The 15784-nt window shown below is 47.0% G+C and overlaps 1 protein-coding gene across 10 annotated transcripts in view; it reads left to right on the top strand.

The window, feature by feature from the left end:
- The window catches only part of DDB2 (damage specific DNA binding protein 2), a 17500-nt gene extending 3729 nt beyond the window's left edge, over nt 1–13771 (top strand). For 6 of the 10 annotated variants that reach the window (XM_083839483.1, XM_083839481.1, XM_083839482.1 and 3 more), the window contains 10 exons: nt 1205–1388; nt 3495–3625; nt 4113–4304; nt 6909–7075; nt 8223–8322; nt 9692–9869; nt 10951–11096; nt 11368–11532; nt 11850–11895; nt 12566–13771. In XM_083839483.1, coding sequence (XP_083695609.1) covers nt 1217–1388; nt 3495–3625; nt 4113–4304; nt 6909–7075; nt 8223–8322; nt 9692–9869; nt 10951–11096; nt 11368–11532; nt 11850–11895; nt 12566–12816 — 1548 coding nt within the window. In that variant the 5' untranslated portion in view covers nt 1205–1216 and the 3' untranslated portion in view covers nt 12817–13771. Of the gene's footprint in view, nt 1–147; nt 431–1070; nt 1094–1204; nt 1389–3494; nt 3626–4112; nt 4305–5153; nt 5300–6908; nt 7076–8222; nt 8323–9691; nt 9870–10950; nt 11097–11367; nt 11533–11849; nt 11896–12565 lie in introns of those variants that run through there. The other 4 variants (XM_083839479.1, XM_083839477.1, XM_083839486.1 and 1 more) reach the window with 4 other exon arrangements.
- Nucleotides 13772–15784: the final 2013 nt, after the last annotated feature.

Here is a 15784-nt window from a genome sequence, read left to right on the forward strand (position 1 = left end):
ACAGCTCGACACCAGGTGCATCTTGCTGTGAAAGTCGTGTTTTTAAATAGTATCTCTTCTTTTTTCGGGCGCTGTTCGGTTGGTCTATTTTGGGCCCTCCCCGCGCAGCTTTAATAACCCCGTTTGGCGCCGCAGAACCTAATCCAGGAGCACAAGTCCCGAAGCAGACGACGTTAACCCCCCAAGGCCGCCTCAGAGGCTCTGTCCCCGCGCTTGGGGCCGGCCGCGGGCCCGGCGGCGCTGACGGCCGCGGCTGCGAGATGGCGGCGGGGCCCTGCCGAGGCCGCCTCGGGGCTCGGCGCCGCTCCCGGGGCCGGCAGCCGCTGCCCCCCCGCTCCTCCCCGCCCCGGTTATGAAAGCTCCGGGGAGGGGCCGGCTGCCGCCCGCCGTCCTGGGCCGCGCCGGGGCTGCGGAGGCCGGCGGAGCGCAGGTGAGAGCGGGGCGGCACGGCCGGGGCCCGGGGAGGGCGCCGTGCGGGGACCCTCGGGCCCCGCACCGCCCGTAGGCGTTCACGGCTGGTCCCTACATAACCTCGGCGCCAGCGGGGGGGCCGGCCCGGAGCAGGCTCTTCCCCGGGGAGCCCCCGGGGATGCGGCGCCCGCCGGCCGGGAGGAGGAGGCGGAGAGCTGGGGCAGCCCCGCGCCGCGCCAGCCGGCCTGGGGGGGGCCCAGACGCGAGGCGCCGGGGTGAAAAACACTCGGAGCGTGTTTGCCGCGCAGCGCAGGAGCCCGGCCCAAATACCAGGTGGTGGCCGTTCAGTAGGAAGCGTCCCCTGAACATGCTCGGTGGGAAAGCAGTCAGCCTTGGCCGTCTTCGTAACAGCTCAGACCTTTTCCTTAGCTGAATCTGAAGAGCTCAGTGTGAGCTGCTGCAGGAACAGTTAGGGTATTATGTGGTTGCACAGATGTGCTTTATGCAGATCTGTGGGTTTTAAGCTTAAAATTTCTGTAGAGGCACATCTGTCAAAACATACCCTAGTGCTTCAGGATACACTCATTTTCATATGGGAACAAAGAAGAGTTTATTGAACCTGTTCCCCTCTCCAGCAGAGCACAACAAAAAGCTACTGTCATGCTGATGAAAGAGGCTACAGGTATAATCACTACTTCCAGGCCACTGGGATAAATTTCACTCCAGTTTTCCTCTCTGTCGTCTGGTTAAAAGTCTGTGACAGTCTTACCTTCCGTGCTTTATTTGCTTCCAGTGGTCAGACAGAATGGCTCCAGTAAATCAGCCAAAGGACAAGAAGCATGAGAGGGCACGTGAGCATTGGTCAGAAGAGACACAATCGTCTGGGAAAAGGAAACTGGACTACAAGGAGCTAGAGAACGAACCACTAGCAAAGAAATTGTTTCTGAGAAAAACATCCAAACCCCTAGAGAAAATCGGTAATGCTTTTTTACTGTTTCTCCCAGCCAGATTTACCCTAAATCACAGGCATCAACTAGTTGAAGAGGGAGAATGCCAAGAGTCATGTTCAGATGACTCTGTTACATATTCAAGTGATACACAGACATGTATCAGGGTAGTGCAGCCTCCAATTATCTGTCTAGTGAAAGTGTGTCTGTGCATGTCTGTCCTTCATTTTTGAGACTCTGTACCCCTTGGTAGAAGCCTGCCCACTGATAATGCCATCACAGCACATTGGAGAGTTCTGTGGAATTCCTGAATTAGCAGATATCTGCTTTACTGTAGGACAGACAGCCTTGGTAATGAATCATTTTTTCTTCCATGCAATTCTTAATGCAGTTTCATAGCTGTAAGGTTGGTATCCTACAGCGTGCAGTCTAAACTGGCATTTCCACCTGATCTGTGCATATTCTAACCTTTCCTAAAGCAAGTAGGAGTTATAAAATTTGGAGCAGTTGGCAGTGTGAACAGTGGTCATGGAGGCAAAATACTCTTGTTGGAAAGGAGTTCTGTATGTAATTGTGGATAGTTAAAGCACCTTCTCTAGTTAACTTATCTGTGGTTTTCATTGTAACTTCACAGCCTGATTTTCAGATTCGGTGAGCACCTGTAGTTCCCCTAAGTTTCAGAAGGAGTTGGATGTAGTTAGTACTTTGAGGAAGAAGAGACCAATCATATTTTTCCCTAAGATCTTTCTTAAAAAGACCTTTGCGTTTGAGCTTTTCTGTTCTTTTTACGTATTTTGTGAGAAAAACATCCAAACCCCCAGAGAAAATCGTAACACTTCATTACTGTTTATATATTGATTTTAATATATTTTGGAAAAAAATATTTTTTCTCCTAAATTATATAGGACAGGTCCAGTTTCTTGCAGTTGAAATCTCTTTTTAAGTGTTTCCTACAGCAGATTCTAAAAAGGCCTGAAGTTTTTTCTTAGTAAATTATCCTTTGTAACCAAACTCAATCTGAAAAAATATGCCCACTTCTGAAGAAGGAACTGTAGATGCTGATTTTTTTGTGGAGGAAAAAAAAAAAGAGGAAAAAAGGAATTATAAATCCTTTTATGCCCACTTCAACAGGTGTGGCAAGTGTTAGCACTATGTTAGCATGTGAATAAAGAAGTTTAGTCTCTAGGCTCCAGGCTTGCATTAAAGGAAGATTTTGTTTAGGTTCTAATCACACAGAATGCTCCTTATGTTTTTGGTCTTCTGTTTTTTCATTAGTATCCTTAAATGAAAGTAGCATTTTTGTTTCTTAAGAAAGGCATCTTTCTCATTTGACATCTAGATCTACTGAGGTGTTACAGTCCATTGCCATGGGGATGATTAGATCATAGACATGGGACTGCGAACAGATCTTGTTTTTATCTAAAGGTCCCTGAAGATAAAACTTGGAACATGAACAAAATGTAGAAGCATGCTGTGCTCTCAGCAAAAATCACCCTGAACAGAAAGGTTTTCGGGCGATGAGGCGTCAGCAAGTCTATTATCAAAAACAAACCTCACAGTGCTGTAGGCAGACTGTATGGGCTACAGCACAAGCAGATAGAATATTCTCATTCACAAGCAGGCATTTCAGGAACTGTGTGGGGACTCCTATTGCTACACTTGGGGAAATTTCAGGTGTAACATTTCTGCTCTTCACAAGTCTGACCTTCTTTCCCCTGTACACAGGGGCTCGCCCCCGCCCCACTGCATATTGCCAAGTTGTTGGGGCTTTGGATGGCCTCAGTACATTTTGGGTATGAACCATTCAAGCTGTATACTGTTCAAGAGATGCACCACCTGAGAGTTTGCTTTAGTCCTCCCTCTCGTGCTGTCTTTTTGCTAAATCTTTGGCTAGGAGAAGGAAGTTTTGTCATGAGGAAGCATACACAAAGTTTGGCAGCCTAGGGGGAGCACTGGGCTCCACAGTTGCAAAGGCTGCTTGCACCTTAGACGTGTAAGAGTCATTTAGTCTTTTCACTTGTGGCTGAAGCTTTTCGTGGATTTAGCAGCAAATGCTGACGTCTTCCCGTGTTGTTTAGTGAGTGAGCATGACCGGCATTGGCTCCCAGTAAGTTTTACTCTTTTCCTCTCTGGCAGGTCGGAGTGGAGGTGCGTCTGTGACGAGAAACACCGGAGCCCTTTTCCATCAGCTGGGGCGGCGGTGCAGCATTGTTCATTATGTCTACCAGAACATGCTGGGAGGCTCCATCCGGGCACAGCTCAGGCAGGTGAGGAGTTCCTCCTTCATGACCTGTTCGATGTCCTAACTTTTTTTTTTTATGCGGTATTGTTAAGCTGCAAGCAATTTGGATGGAGGCCTATAACATTGTAGCTGTAGGTGAAGTGTAACATTCTGGATGCACAGTAATGACATAGTCATCAAGGTCTTATTTCTGACAGGGAGACGTGTTGTCCTCCCTCGTTAATATTAGTTATCCTGCCTTCTTAGCTCAGCCCAAGAGGCTTAGCTCCCTGTACGTCATTTAAAGCATGGTATCTCTCAGTTCTCTGTTGCTTTCTGAGTTCTGTGGCTGATGTGGATTTGCGTGGTCCAGGTTGTTTCCCATGGGCACAGCATGTACTCTGCACAGAGGAGCTTAGCCTTTGCTGTGAATGTCCCACAACTGGTGGTGATTAGAAATTGTTAGCACTCCTCATTCAGAGATACTCAGGGATCCCTGCAAAAGTCATAATTATCTTTTATCTTTGTAACAGTGTCTCCAGCTGCCCTTTCTGCGTTCTCTGACCTCATACCGCCTCTTCCGAACAGCAAGTCCCTTTGACAGGAGAGTGACATGCCTGGAGTGGCATCCAACACACCCAAGTACTGTAGCTGTTGGTTCCAAAGGTGGAGACATCATTCTGTGGGACTACGAAGTACTTACTAAAACCTGCTTTATAAAAGGGGTAAGTCTCTGGGTGTGTGGAATGGGTAGGAGGGGAAAACTGGAGCACCACCAAATATTTGCAGGTCAAAACTGAGATCTGTTGTGAGAAACACGTGAAGGCCTTGGGCTGCAGAGTAGCCAGCCATGGGGCAGGACTGAGATGCAGCAGCATGTCATTCCTCAGTTCCAGATTGTTCTAGCACTAGGGAGAACAGAGGCTTGTTGAGTAAATTCATAATGAAACTGTACTTTTGATGTGTGTTCAGTGGGAAAACAAATTCAGAAACTGGCAAAACATTTATTTTAAAGGGATGCCAGAAGCAAATAGGCAAAGAGGGTCTGTCTGGTTTAGGTCTTGATCTTTCTCTGCTCACCTTTTATTCTGTGTCAGATGAAGAAACATCTTTGAGTGGAGAGAAACAAAGTTCCTTCATCTGAAGTAAAAAAACTAAGCTAGAATGAGTGGTTTGTATAGCTAGCATGCCCCATAGTATATTCAGCCATTGGCATTCCTACAGGGACTTTAAAAGACTCTTTTGTCCCTTCCTAAATTAACATAGGTGTGCACTGGAAGGAATTCTATCCTCCAAAAATTCGGGGGTTGTATTTCTGTTTTTGTTAATAGTGTGATGTCAGCCAAGGAGCACGTTGCTGGGGGACTGGCGGAGTTCAGTTCTATTCTCTGGGAGGGCAGCTGCCTAGACAACTGTCATGTGGGAAGGCATGGTTGTCTTCGTCTCCTGGAGGGCTGTGGTGTGTTTCGCTGTTGCTGTTAAGAACGTAGCAGAGAATGCAGACTTAGAGAACACGCTTTCCTCCTTCCCCATCACTCAGTGGATTTTTCTTTTGTTCATCCCCTTCCTTGTAGATGGGAGCTGGAGGGGCCATCACAGGAATGAAGTTTAACCCTTTTAACCCTAGCCAGCTGTACACTTCGTCAGTTGCCGGCACTACCACCCTGCAGGATTTTAATGGCAATACTTTCCGGGTCTTCACCATCTCCGAGGACTGGGAGTAAGAAATACAGCAATGTTTTGGGCCTCTGTGTCCTGCTGGCAGGAGCACTACAGAGAGAGAGGGAGATGCTGGTCTCTAATATGTGGGAGCTGGGCTTCTTTGCCACGTAGACCTCCTTTACCCTCTAAATTTCAAAAGTCCTCTCCCTTCTGAGGAGGCTCACTCTCCCTTTTTATTTTTCTCTGAAATGGGGTGGTGGGTAGGAGAGAGCTCTTCCTCATTAAGGGGAAGGACATAGATGCTTGCTTACTACCTGTTACATGTGGGAGCGTGGGGTGGATTTCCTCAGCTAAATGTTCTGTAGCTCTGCCCTGGGGACCTTCTGACCTCTTGACCTGGTAGCGGTGCTGCTCGCTGCCAGATGGCTTTTACAGAGCAATCTGTAGTCCCCTCAGTCCTTCTCCACAAACATCACTGGCTTTAAGTGGTACATGTTATAAGGATCACACCAGTTCGTCCCACCTAACTTTTGGTGCTTCTTATATAAAATATCAAAATTAAGACTCGGATCCTTCAGAGGAATGAGGAGATGAATCTCTAGAGGCAACTCTATCTGCCTGTGTTTAGAATCACCCTCTCACACTATTCTGTGGACTCATGAGGAAGCCTGACCTCTTCAATTAGTTACTTCAGTGCTTGTAGGTAAGTGAGAGAAATGGGGTTAGCCTCCTCTTTGCTTTTCTCCACCTGATTCTTTCTGGTAGCAGGTTTCATGGTTGGTTTCCAAAGCGGCTGTTCCAGCTGCAGTCTTGTCTTAAGGCAGAAGGTGAGCCCTAGTGGTGCTGGGGTGACTGGTCAGATAGGCAAGGTGGGACAGGAAGACCTTGTATCCCAGTGGATCCCTGTCACGGTAGTGCCTGGATTTGAAAGGGCACGCAGTCTTTCTTCGCTGCTGTTGAGGACAGGCAAGCTCTGTGGGTGGGCTTTCCGTCTTCATTGGCCTCTTAACAGCTAATGTGTACTGTGTGACTTTATTAAATGGTTGCTCTGTGAGCAGCAGAGGAGTGCAGATCAGAGTTTGGGGATTCCCAGTCTGCATCCTTCTTTTCTACCTTTGTGTATGTTTTCCACGTTTCCTCAGTAGATGGAATGGGGAAAAACATTGAGGTTCTTGTGCCTTGTAGCTAGCAGTAGAATTTCTCCTGGCACTGCTCTTGTGCTGCCTGCTGGTACCTTGAGAAGGACTAGGTAAGGCACTGGAAGGAGGCTATAGTGAACTGGTGTGCGAAGCCTCTGTAAGAAAAGCTTGGTGCAGTGCTGTCATGAGATTTTAGGTAGCTTCTGCATGCAGTGGTGCTGGTTTTTCTTCTGATCTCCTAAGGCTGGTCTGAGCCAGGCGGTTCACTGTATACCTGTCCTTCCCTCAGCAGCAGAGGAAGCAGTTCTGCTAATGAAGTTTGCAGCCCAAAGTGTTGGGGTTGAACCTAGAGGCTCAGAATGTATGTGCTCAGGTCTGAAACAGATCAGAAAGATCTTATATGCATCCCCTGTCAGAAGGCGGAGCATCGTGCCTTGGGAAACCGGCAGTGCGTTCCAGGAGAGGAGTTGTACTAAGATTTTTTTTCCATTCTAACCTTGATGCCTTTTGGCTTTGTGTGTATTCCAGAAAGGGCCGGGAGATTCTCTTGGAGACATCAAGTTCAGTCCTTATGAGGCAGTGAAGCTTTATGTGGCATCAGGGGATGGCACCCTAAGCCTGCAGGACCTTGAGGGCAGAGCGGTGCAGGTGATCTCCCGTGCCCCGGACTGTGGCCATGAGCTCCATAATGTTTGGTGAGGAGGGAGCAGGGCAAGGTTGAATCTCTGCTGCTTAATGCTGTGGTTAATGGTTAACCCTTAGCGCTGGGTTAGTGCTGTGGCTCTGCTCGCGCTCACTAACATCTGCTTCTTTGCAAGTGTTAGGAGATCCTTGGTGTGAAGTGGTCCTGTGAGGAAGCTCACAGGTAGGCTCCTGGCCCCAGCTCCAGCGCTGCAGGGTGGGTGACAAGCTAGGCAGCCCCAGGGCACCTGGGTTTTTGCAGTAGCTGAGTGCGCTGCATGCACCTTCTGCTGTTATTTCTGGTGACACCATCTCCTGTCTTGCAGGTACTGACAAAGCTTTGCTGTATAAAGTGTGAGGTGAGAAGAGCAGAATGTGCTTTCTGCTCTTCATTGTGATCCGTGTTCTGGGCGCTTTGTGTGCAGCAGCTCAGGCAGCAGAGGAAGGCCAAAAAACATTCCTGAAGAATCAAAGTTTCAGCTTACTGAGTTTACCTTACTGCTCTCTGGAGTGTTCAGGCTTACCATGTTAATTCCCACTGCCTTGAATTCAAAAATAATTTGCAATAAGTTGCAAGCGAAGCTTTCCTTACAGGTTCCCAAAGGACCCCAGTTTTACTCTCACTGGCCCTACCCTCCCAGCAGAGCTGGGGTTAAGAAATATGTCTTTACCAGATAAGTCTCTACTCAGTTCTGTTTCTTGGAGCATGAAATTGAGACGGTTTAGAGGTGCAACTTTCCAATCCAAAGCTTTTGTCTTTTCTTTACTGCTGCTTCACTGTGTTGTGGAAAACCTTATTTTAAAGCTGTTTCTGTATGTTTGGCAGTGTTGCATGGGTGTTCTGATCTTTCCCAAGGTGTATCCTTGTGCAGGCTCCAAGGGACTTTTCAGCCTTTGTTATGTTCTGCTGTCCCCATGTGTCCCACTCTATCTAATGAGCGCTTCACAAATTACTTGGAAATTATTTCATATTCAGTCACCAAAAGCAAGCACTGCTGATAAACCGGCCCCCTTCTTGATGTTCAGGGCCACCCCATCAGATCAGGCAGGAGACGGCAATTACAATCTGTTGCAGTCTCCTTTGTCAGGAAGGGACAAGATGTGAACCAGAGCTCAGCTGCCTGTGGGAGGCAGCACTGATTTTTGTCTCTTTCCCTCTAGTTGCTGGTACTGCAGCGTTGATGTTTCTGCAAGCTGCCGCACTGTGGTGACAGGCGATAATTTGGGCAACGTGGTTCTGCTCAGCACTTCTGGTGAAGAGGTTTGTATGGCTCCTTACAGCATCTCCTTTACGGGAATCTGCATGGCTCATGTACTTCCCTGCACTACAGGGGCCCAGTAAAGTGGAAAAGTGCCTTGCAGCTGAGGAGATGAGTCTATCCGCTGTTTAGGTGCTGAGACTTCCTCCGCTTCTGCCAAGCACGCTGGTCAGCACAATAGTAACAATTCTCAAACAGGGACTGTGTGATATGCTGCCCTTTTCTTAAATATATTTGTTACTGGGCAGAGGAGTTATATGGTAACCTGAAGAACCTAAATACCTTTTGCCAGCAACCTTCATGCTTCCAAAAATTTAGCGCACTGATAGCAGTCATTTGGGAGGTGCTGCTTTGATGGACACCTTTCTATGACTGTGGAGTAAGTACCTAACAGTAATTCAACAAACATTGGGATATAAATTGCACTGCTGCTTTTAGACATGAGAGAGCAGGCAGAGGCAGACTCTGAAGCAGTACAGAAACCTATTAGAGAATAGGCTTGGAGTGGCCCTGCTTACAAAAGCCTGCTGTACCGCCACACTGGAGTTACCATTTCTCCTGCCTGCAAGGATAACATCTGTAAGAGCGTGCCGCCCGGTGAGCTGTGGCCAGAAGCAGCTGTGTAAATTAGTGAGCAGAGTTACAAGTACATGAGTTTTGTGCATTAAAGGTTAGTTGCTTTCTTTCTTTTTTTCTCTTGAAAGAATTTGATGGGCTTTTCTGCACTTAGGAGATACCCATTGTTATAGAGGGTGAGCCAACTTTACTCCTTTGATTAGAAATAATCTTCTGGCATCCTATATAAATTCATTGATAGTCAGTTTATATCCATTTGTTCTGCTTATAAGGAAAGGACAAATATTTCAATTATTTCTTTTCTGATACGTTTCTAGAAGCCAGTTGTATCCCATCACCTGTCATTTTTACTAAGATAAAGCAAGCTTTTCTGATCTTCCACAAAGTAGGCCCTTCCTTATTATTATTATGTTGGTGGCTCATTTCTGTACCTGTTCCAGTTTGTTTTAATCTTCCTGCAGCTGCAAAACTGGCACTGCATGAAGTATTCCACATGAGGTCTTACCAGTGACATTAATACTTCCCTCCATGAAACAGGGATTGTATTTTTCTTTCCTATAGCTGTAATAAATTGGTGGATCAGAGATTCTCCCATGATTAAATAGTTCCAAGGTCATTCTTCTCCTTTATTGTTTCCAGTAGGTGTATTGTAGAAGGTTTTTTATTTTTATTTTTTTAACTCTGTAAATGTATGACCTCTTTACTCTGCACTAGGAGATTCTCATTTCATTTTTTTAATCCAGTCCTTGTTTTTTTTGTGTGTGTGATTTTTTTTGTTTGTTTCCTCTGCTTCAGATTTGGAAGCTGAAATTGCACAAGAAGAAAGTAACTCACGTGGAGTTTAACTCTCGATGTGAGTGGCTGTTGGCCACAGCATCTGTGGATCAGACAGTCAAAATCTGGGACCTCAGAAACATCAAAGACAAAACTAATTTTCTTCATGTGCTTCCTCATGACAAACCTGTCAATGCAGGTAAGTTCATGAGATAAGAATTTTGTCACACAGATGTCTGCTGAATCTCCCATCCACGTGTTTTTCTTCCTTCCTTTCTTCATGAGTTTTGGATTCTATGTTGCTTTTCTTCCCAAAAAGCATGAGTTGATTCTCTCTTCCAGTTATCTCTTTGTGTTTTTTTAAGAGATGAAAACACTTTGGAGCAAGCCTCAATGCAGCCAGATGCAAATTGTTCAAGTATCCTGTAACTTTTAAACACAAACATTGAACATGAATTTTACCTGAGTCCTTTAGGAGGAGGTTGATATAACTTGTTAACCTGTATTTTTTTTTTTAACCTTCTGAGTAAATTATTCAGAATTGGTGTTCATGGTGGAAGCACACATAAATTCTGTTTTTTGACAGACTTATCCTAGGCAGGTTAGAGCTCATTGTTTTCTGAGGTACTGCCTTACAGGTTTAACAGAGAGGATGCTCGTGCTTTCTTGCTGAAAAACTTTCCTGCGTGCCAGCTGTCTTCCTTTTGCTGGTGCTTATAAGCAAGGAAGGCAGTGGGAATGTGCGGCCAGAGGCAGGGAGGTGAAATAGGGTAGCTACAGATGGCCTCAGACTTGCTGTACAAACTGTGGCACTGTGCTTGTTAGTGTTGAAACATCAGCAGTGGCTGAGATGAGAAAACTGAATTTATTGGGACAGTCCCTTTGGCAAAAGCAGGGCGTGGGACTCAAGGCTGTTTCTTGGCTGCAGTTTTACCAGTTTGTGGAAGTCTGAGCTGCAGGTGTCTGTTTCCATCTTTTCTGGTGACTTCCCATCTGAACGAACAAGTTCCTTTCTTGGCTATGTCTGTTTCTGACTCGAAAATGGGAATAGTGATTCTTCCTGTGTAACCCAGTGCTGTAGGTTTCAGCTTACTGTAAGAGCTCTGAGTTTGCTTGAGACAGGTGAAGTCTTCTCTGTTGGGGCACGTGGCCACATGTACGCTCTTAGTTTAACAAAGAAACAAGTTGACGTTTTTCTAGTCAGAGAAATGTGACTTCTGTATTTCTTGTCAATCACAGCATTGTGATCTCTTGTTTGCCTCGTTGTCCCCCTCTCCTAGCTTACTTCAGCCCAACAGATGGTGCCAAGCTGCTGAGTACAGACCAGCGCAATGAAATCAGGGTTTACTCGTGTTCAGACTGGACCAAGCCACAGCATCTGATCCCACACCCGCATCGGCAGTTCCAGCACCTCACACCTATTAAGGTGAGTTAAGCCAGTATAGTCCGAGAGGAGCATCACCCTTGGTGCTAGCAGCAGGCTTTAAAAGCAATGGTCTGATTTCTGGGCAGGATACGATGTTGGTGGGTGGATATTTACACTGCTGCAGCTCTTGCAGAGCATTCCGCTGAGGATGCTCGTGTTTCTCAGGCTGTGGGTGGGATGGACAAACTTCTGCTCACGCTGCGGTTGTCTGGTGTGTGTCAGCATCAGCTCTGCCCATCTCTAACTCCCCATCGCTCTGCTCTGTGACTAGGCGACATGGCATCCTCGCTACGACCTCATTGTAGTGGGTCGCTACCCAGACCCGAAGTTCCCTGGGTACACGGTGAATGAGCTACGGACTGTTGACATATTTGATGGAAACACCGGGGAGATGGTTTGTCAGCTCCATGACCCAAACGCATCTGGTATCATCTCGGTGAGTTGGGCACTGCAACTAAAACTACCTCTGTGTGTTGAACTGCAGCCAAGAGATGGGCTTTAGGGACGAGAACAATAGGAACGTCCTCTCTACTTGTGACAGACTCACGGTCTCGTGGGGTTGTGGCTGCTGGCTAAAGCTGCTGACTCGAGCGGGGCTGTTCTATGGTCATCTGTGGGTTTCCTGTGATGCTCTTTAGGGAGTATTCTGCTTTCCAGATTGTTTGTTGCCATTATGTAAGCAGTGGTGCTCTTACGCCTCTGTTATGTAAGCAGTGATGTTCTTACAGACTCTTATTGTTTTTCCACTTTCAGCTCAATAAATTTAACCCTATGGGAGACACACTGGCCTCTGGCATGGGTAAGTAAAGAGAACCTGGAACACTAAGCACCCGGGAAAGGGTAAGCTTGTTTCTCAAGACTAAAAGCAAGTCGTGAGTGTGGTTTCCCAGATCCCGTTCACTGCTAGTCCCCTATAATTTTCTACATCTGTAAAGGAAGTCAAGACAATCTTGTCAGTCTTCCACTTTTGCAGTTACGAAACAGGTTGCTAGTCATCTCTCAAGCATTCCTGAGCACGAGATCCGGAGGGGAAGAAGCCTCCCCTGAGCCCTGCTGCCATCTGCCGGCCATATAACAGTTCCAGAACACAGGATGGGGGAAAAAAGGCCTTTTCTGGCTAGGCCTGTAGCACTTTCCCTTTATTTGACTTACCTTATTTCCCAGGCTTCACAGCCAAGATTACTCAATTTTTCTTAGGCTGTATAGGATTAAGGGAACTGATTATAGGTTTATGTCTTATAATTGTGACAGATGAGATTAGAAATTACTTGATTACATTTCGTACTTAGAGGAAAAATTCCATGGGTGTTTGGAGATTGTCTGCAATAAATATCTTTGTATCCTATTTATCTTGGAAATGTCTTAGAACAGACAAAACATTTTGAATTTTTGGCATTTAAGCGGCATAGCCTAAGTTATTGTGCATCAGAAAATCTACATCAAATACAATGTTTAATTTTTCCTCTCAGGCTTTAATATTCTGATCTGGAGCCGGGAGGAGATGGTGGCGAAGAAGCAAGAACATCTTCTGAAAGCCATGACAGAACAGGGGATCGGAAGCCGGAGTTTGTCCAGGCGTGGAGGGCAGAGACAGGCAAACCCAGGGACAAGCAAACTGAAAGCTAAGTTACTGTCTTGGGATGTGGAAGAGATGAGAACAAAGAGCAAAGATTCTAAATCACAGGCAAGGAAGAGAAAAGGGAAGGATCTAGAAAACTGATTTAGTGTTTTGATCCTTTCTGGATCATAGAGGACAAATTCAGTGCTGGCAGTGGGCAGCATGAGTGCTGCAGGGCATTAGCCTTCTTGCTTTGTCCTTCCTCCCTGGATCTGATCTTGCTTCCCTGATTCCCTTTGCTTCCCCTTCTAGAGAGTTGTCAGTTCGTCCTCCAGGTGGAATTACCACCCATTTTCTGAGGCACCAGGGAAACTTCAGAGGTCTTCAGATCCTGCTGCAGTTACTGCTTCCAGCCTGCCACATCTGTTTGTTACCAGTAACAGATTGGTAACAGAGGTTATCACCTCGTGTAGCGCGCTGTGGAGCAGCTCATGATGGGGTCCCCAGAGAGTCCTAGTCACACTGAACTGAGGAAGCTTTTGTTAGCGACACTGACGTCCTGAAAAGGTCGAATATTTGCAGGGGTGAGGTGATGGATAGCTTGGGTAACCTGGGGAACACCAGCCCTTCCCGTATGCAAGCTTCTTGCAGAGTGTGCATCTGTCAGAACCTCAGGCTTAGCCTGTTCTGTGCTTGCAGCTATTTAACCTGACCACAAAAAACACGCCAGACCTCTTTATCTGCCTTGTGGGATGCAGGGGCAGTATAGAGCTGGGAACCTACTGATTTTGTAGTTTCTGTCTCGAGAACTCCAGGCTTTTTCTTGCTACCAATTAGGTAATTTTTTCACCCATGCCTATGCACGCCAGAATATTGGAGAAGAGTGTTGTAAAGCAGAAATGAGGGATTTCTTCCAGACACCCCTTTTCAGAGCCAAATCTTAAAACTGCTGTTAAACTGAAAAGTTTTGCATATTCTAGTTTGTTAATAAAGCTGTCTGGGGCCTTGCTGCTGCTCCAGAGGTTGGTGGATGGGACAGGCTCCAGGCCTGCTCAGATTCTCTGTGTTCACTTTTGTAGTTTTGCAGTATTGACATGAATAAAGTTTTGTACAAAACTGAAGTCCTTCTGTGGTATATAGAGCGGGTGCTTTGCACATTCTGCTGAACTGCTTTTGTTTGGGAGGTTAGAAGATGTTGACCTTTCTCCTGATGAGCTAGGAGAACTAGAACAGTACAAGAACTAGAAAAGTCAGTCATAATACTGTGTCTTCGATGGACCCTTCGTCGCTGGACAGGCTGCATTATGAGCTGTATCTATGCATGGTTGCTGCCATCAAAACTAGTTTATCTCAATTCTCTTGTCTGCTACTGGGACTGTAAATCACAGTTTCCCCTTGGGAGGGGGTGTACTGCAGTACGTTCTGTCTGTTTTCCAACACTGAGCACACTGGGGTTAGCCCTGTGAACTCAGAGAACAGGAGGAGTGGAGTTCAGTGCGGATTTGATTTTAATGACGAAAACGAAATGTATTGGAACAGTTACAGAAAGTCATTCACAGTCAAAACGTCTAAATCATCATTGAAACCTTTTTTCTGCATATGCAAAATTTGCTGCCTTTAAAAATAACAGGTCTGGTCCCCTTCAATGTACTTTCTCTTACCTCTTTCTTGTGCCCGTTCTCGCAGGCAGTGGCTTTTTCTTTATGACTGTCTTGCTATGCAGCAGACCTAGATGCTGTCTTCAGAGGCCAAAAAGGTGAGAAAGATGCTGAGAACAGCAAGTTGCTTCTGCTGATTCAGAGTTCCCATGTTGGTAGATGCCAATATGGTGTAGGGAAAAGCCCCCATGGTACTCCATCGGGGAAGGAAAGGAAATGTCTGTAACCCAAGATCTGGCTTCTGCCGCCAAGAGGAGAAGGGAACTGCACCAGAAAGGGAGTTTAAAGTAGGAAGTGAACGTGCAGCATCACCGTGTGAAGTGCTGGTGCTTCTGGTGCCTGCTGCAGTCTCGTGTTCTGCCAGAAGCTACGAGGCAGGTGGTAAACCCTTGGCATAAAGTTCCCTGCAGCAGCTGCAGGGTGCAGCTCCAGGATGCTCTGCTGTGGGGTGCAAGTGGATAGGGAAGGCCCTGAGTGCTGTCATGGCACGGCGCTGAGCTCTGATGGCTCTTTGTGGGGCTGGCATCTCAGCCAGGAGCACTGCAGCCTGCAGGTGAGGCATGGCCCTGGTGCAGGGCGGAAGGAGCAATCGGGATGCAAGGCCTATGGGGTTGAAGGCAAGCAGGTGAAAAGGTGCTGGCAGAGCTGGCTGTCTTGTGTGCCCTCGGCATTTCAGGGCTCTCCTCTCCTCCTACTCTTGCGCTGTTTTTGATGAGGCTTAAACTTTACATAGACACACAGATTAAAATCATACTGCTGGCTGTTCATCAATGCCTTTCACAGATTCTTTATAAAGGAGTTAAATAATCTGTCTGCACCTGCAGGTAGAGCTTAGCTGGTACATTTTCGTCTTTCCGGTGGCAAGTGCTTGTTCTTATTCCATCAGGCCAGGCAGTATGTAGATGGCAGTACTTGCAGCATGCATGGTAAGAGTAGCCCTGTCGGTCTTTGGTGGCACTGAAGATGTGTGTGGTGTCCCTATATTTGGAGAGGGTCTAAAAGGCTGTAGAAGATTGTGGTACATGTGACACGGACTGAGGGTGGGAAGTTGTTTCTTCCCGACCTCCCGAAATTACCATTTCCTCCTGATGTTCCTAATTTACTCCTCATCTCCGACGCCCCCCTTATTGTCCATGATGCCCCCAAGTCATCCTGTCACCCTGCTGCCCCAGCCCCATCTCCAGCCCTCATTTCCCCCCCAGTGTGTGCGTCCCCATCCCTGATGTCCAGTCTTCGCCTCCCGCGTCTCTCCCCAGTGTTGAAGCGTGAACACGACTGACGCCGTGTGCTTTATGTGCTTTATTTACTTGATTTGCTTTTTTCACCAGGCCTGGTGAACCAGGCAGAAGGGGGTGACGCAGAGGAGGCTGGCGGACGGGCTGCAGCCCCAGCAGTGTCCCCGGCTTCCACCGCTGCCTCTGTGTCCTCCTTGAGCTGCTGCCCACAGCCGGGGCCGAAGCAGGCGCTGCGCT

This window comes from Anser anser, assembly GCF_964211835.1.
Source record: "Anser anser genome assembly, chromosome: 5".
NCBI lineage: Eukaryota > Metazoa > Chordata > Aves > Anseriformes > Anatidae > Anser > Anser anser.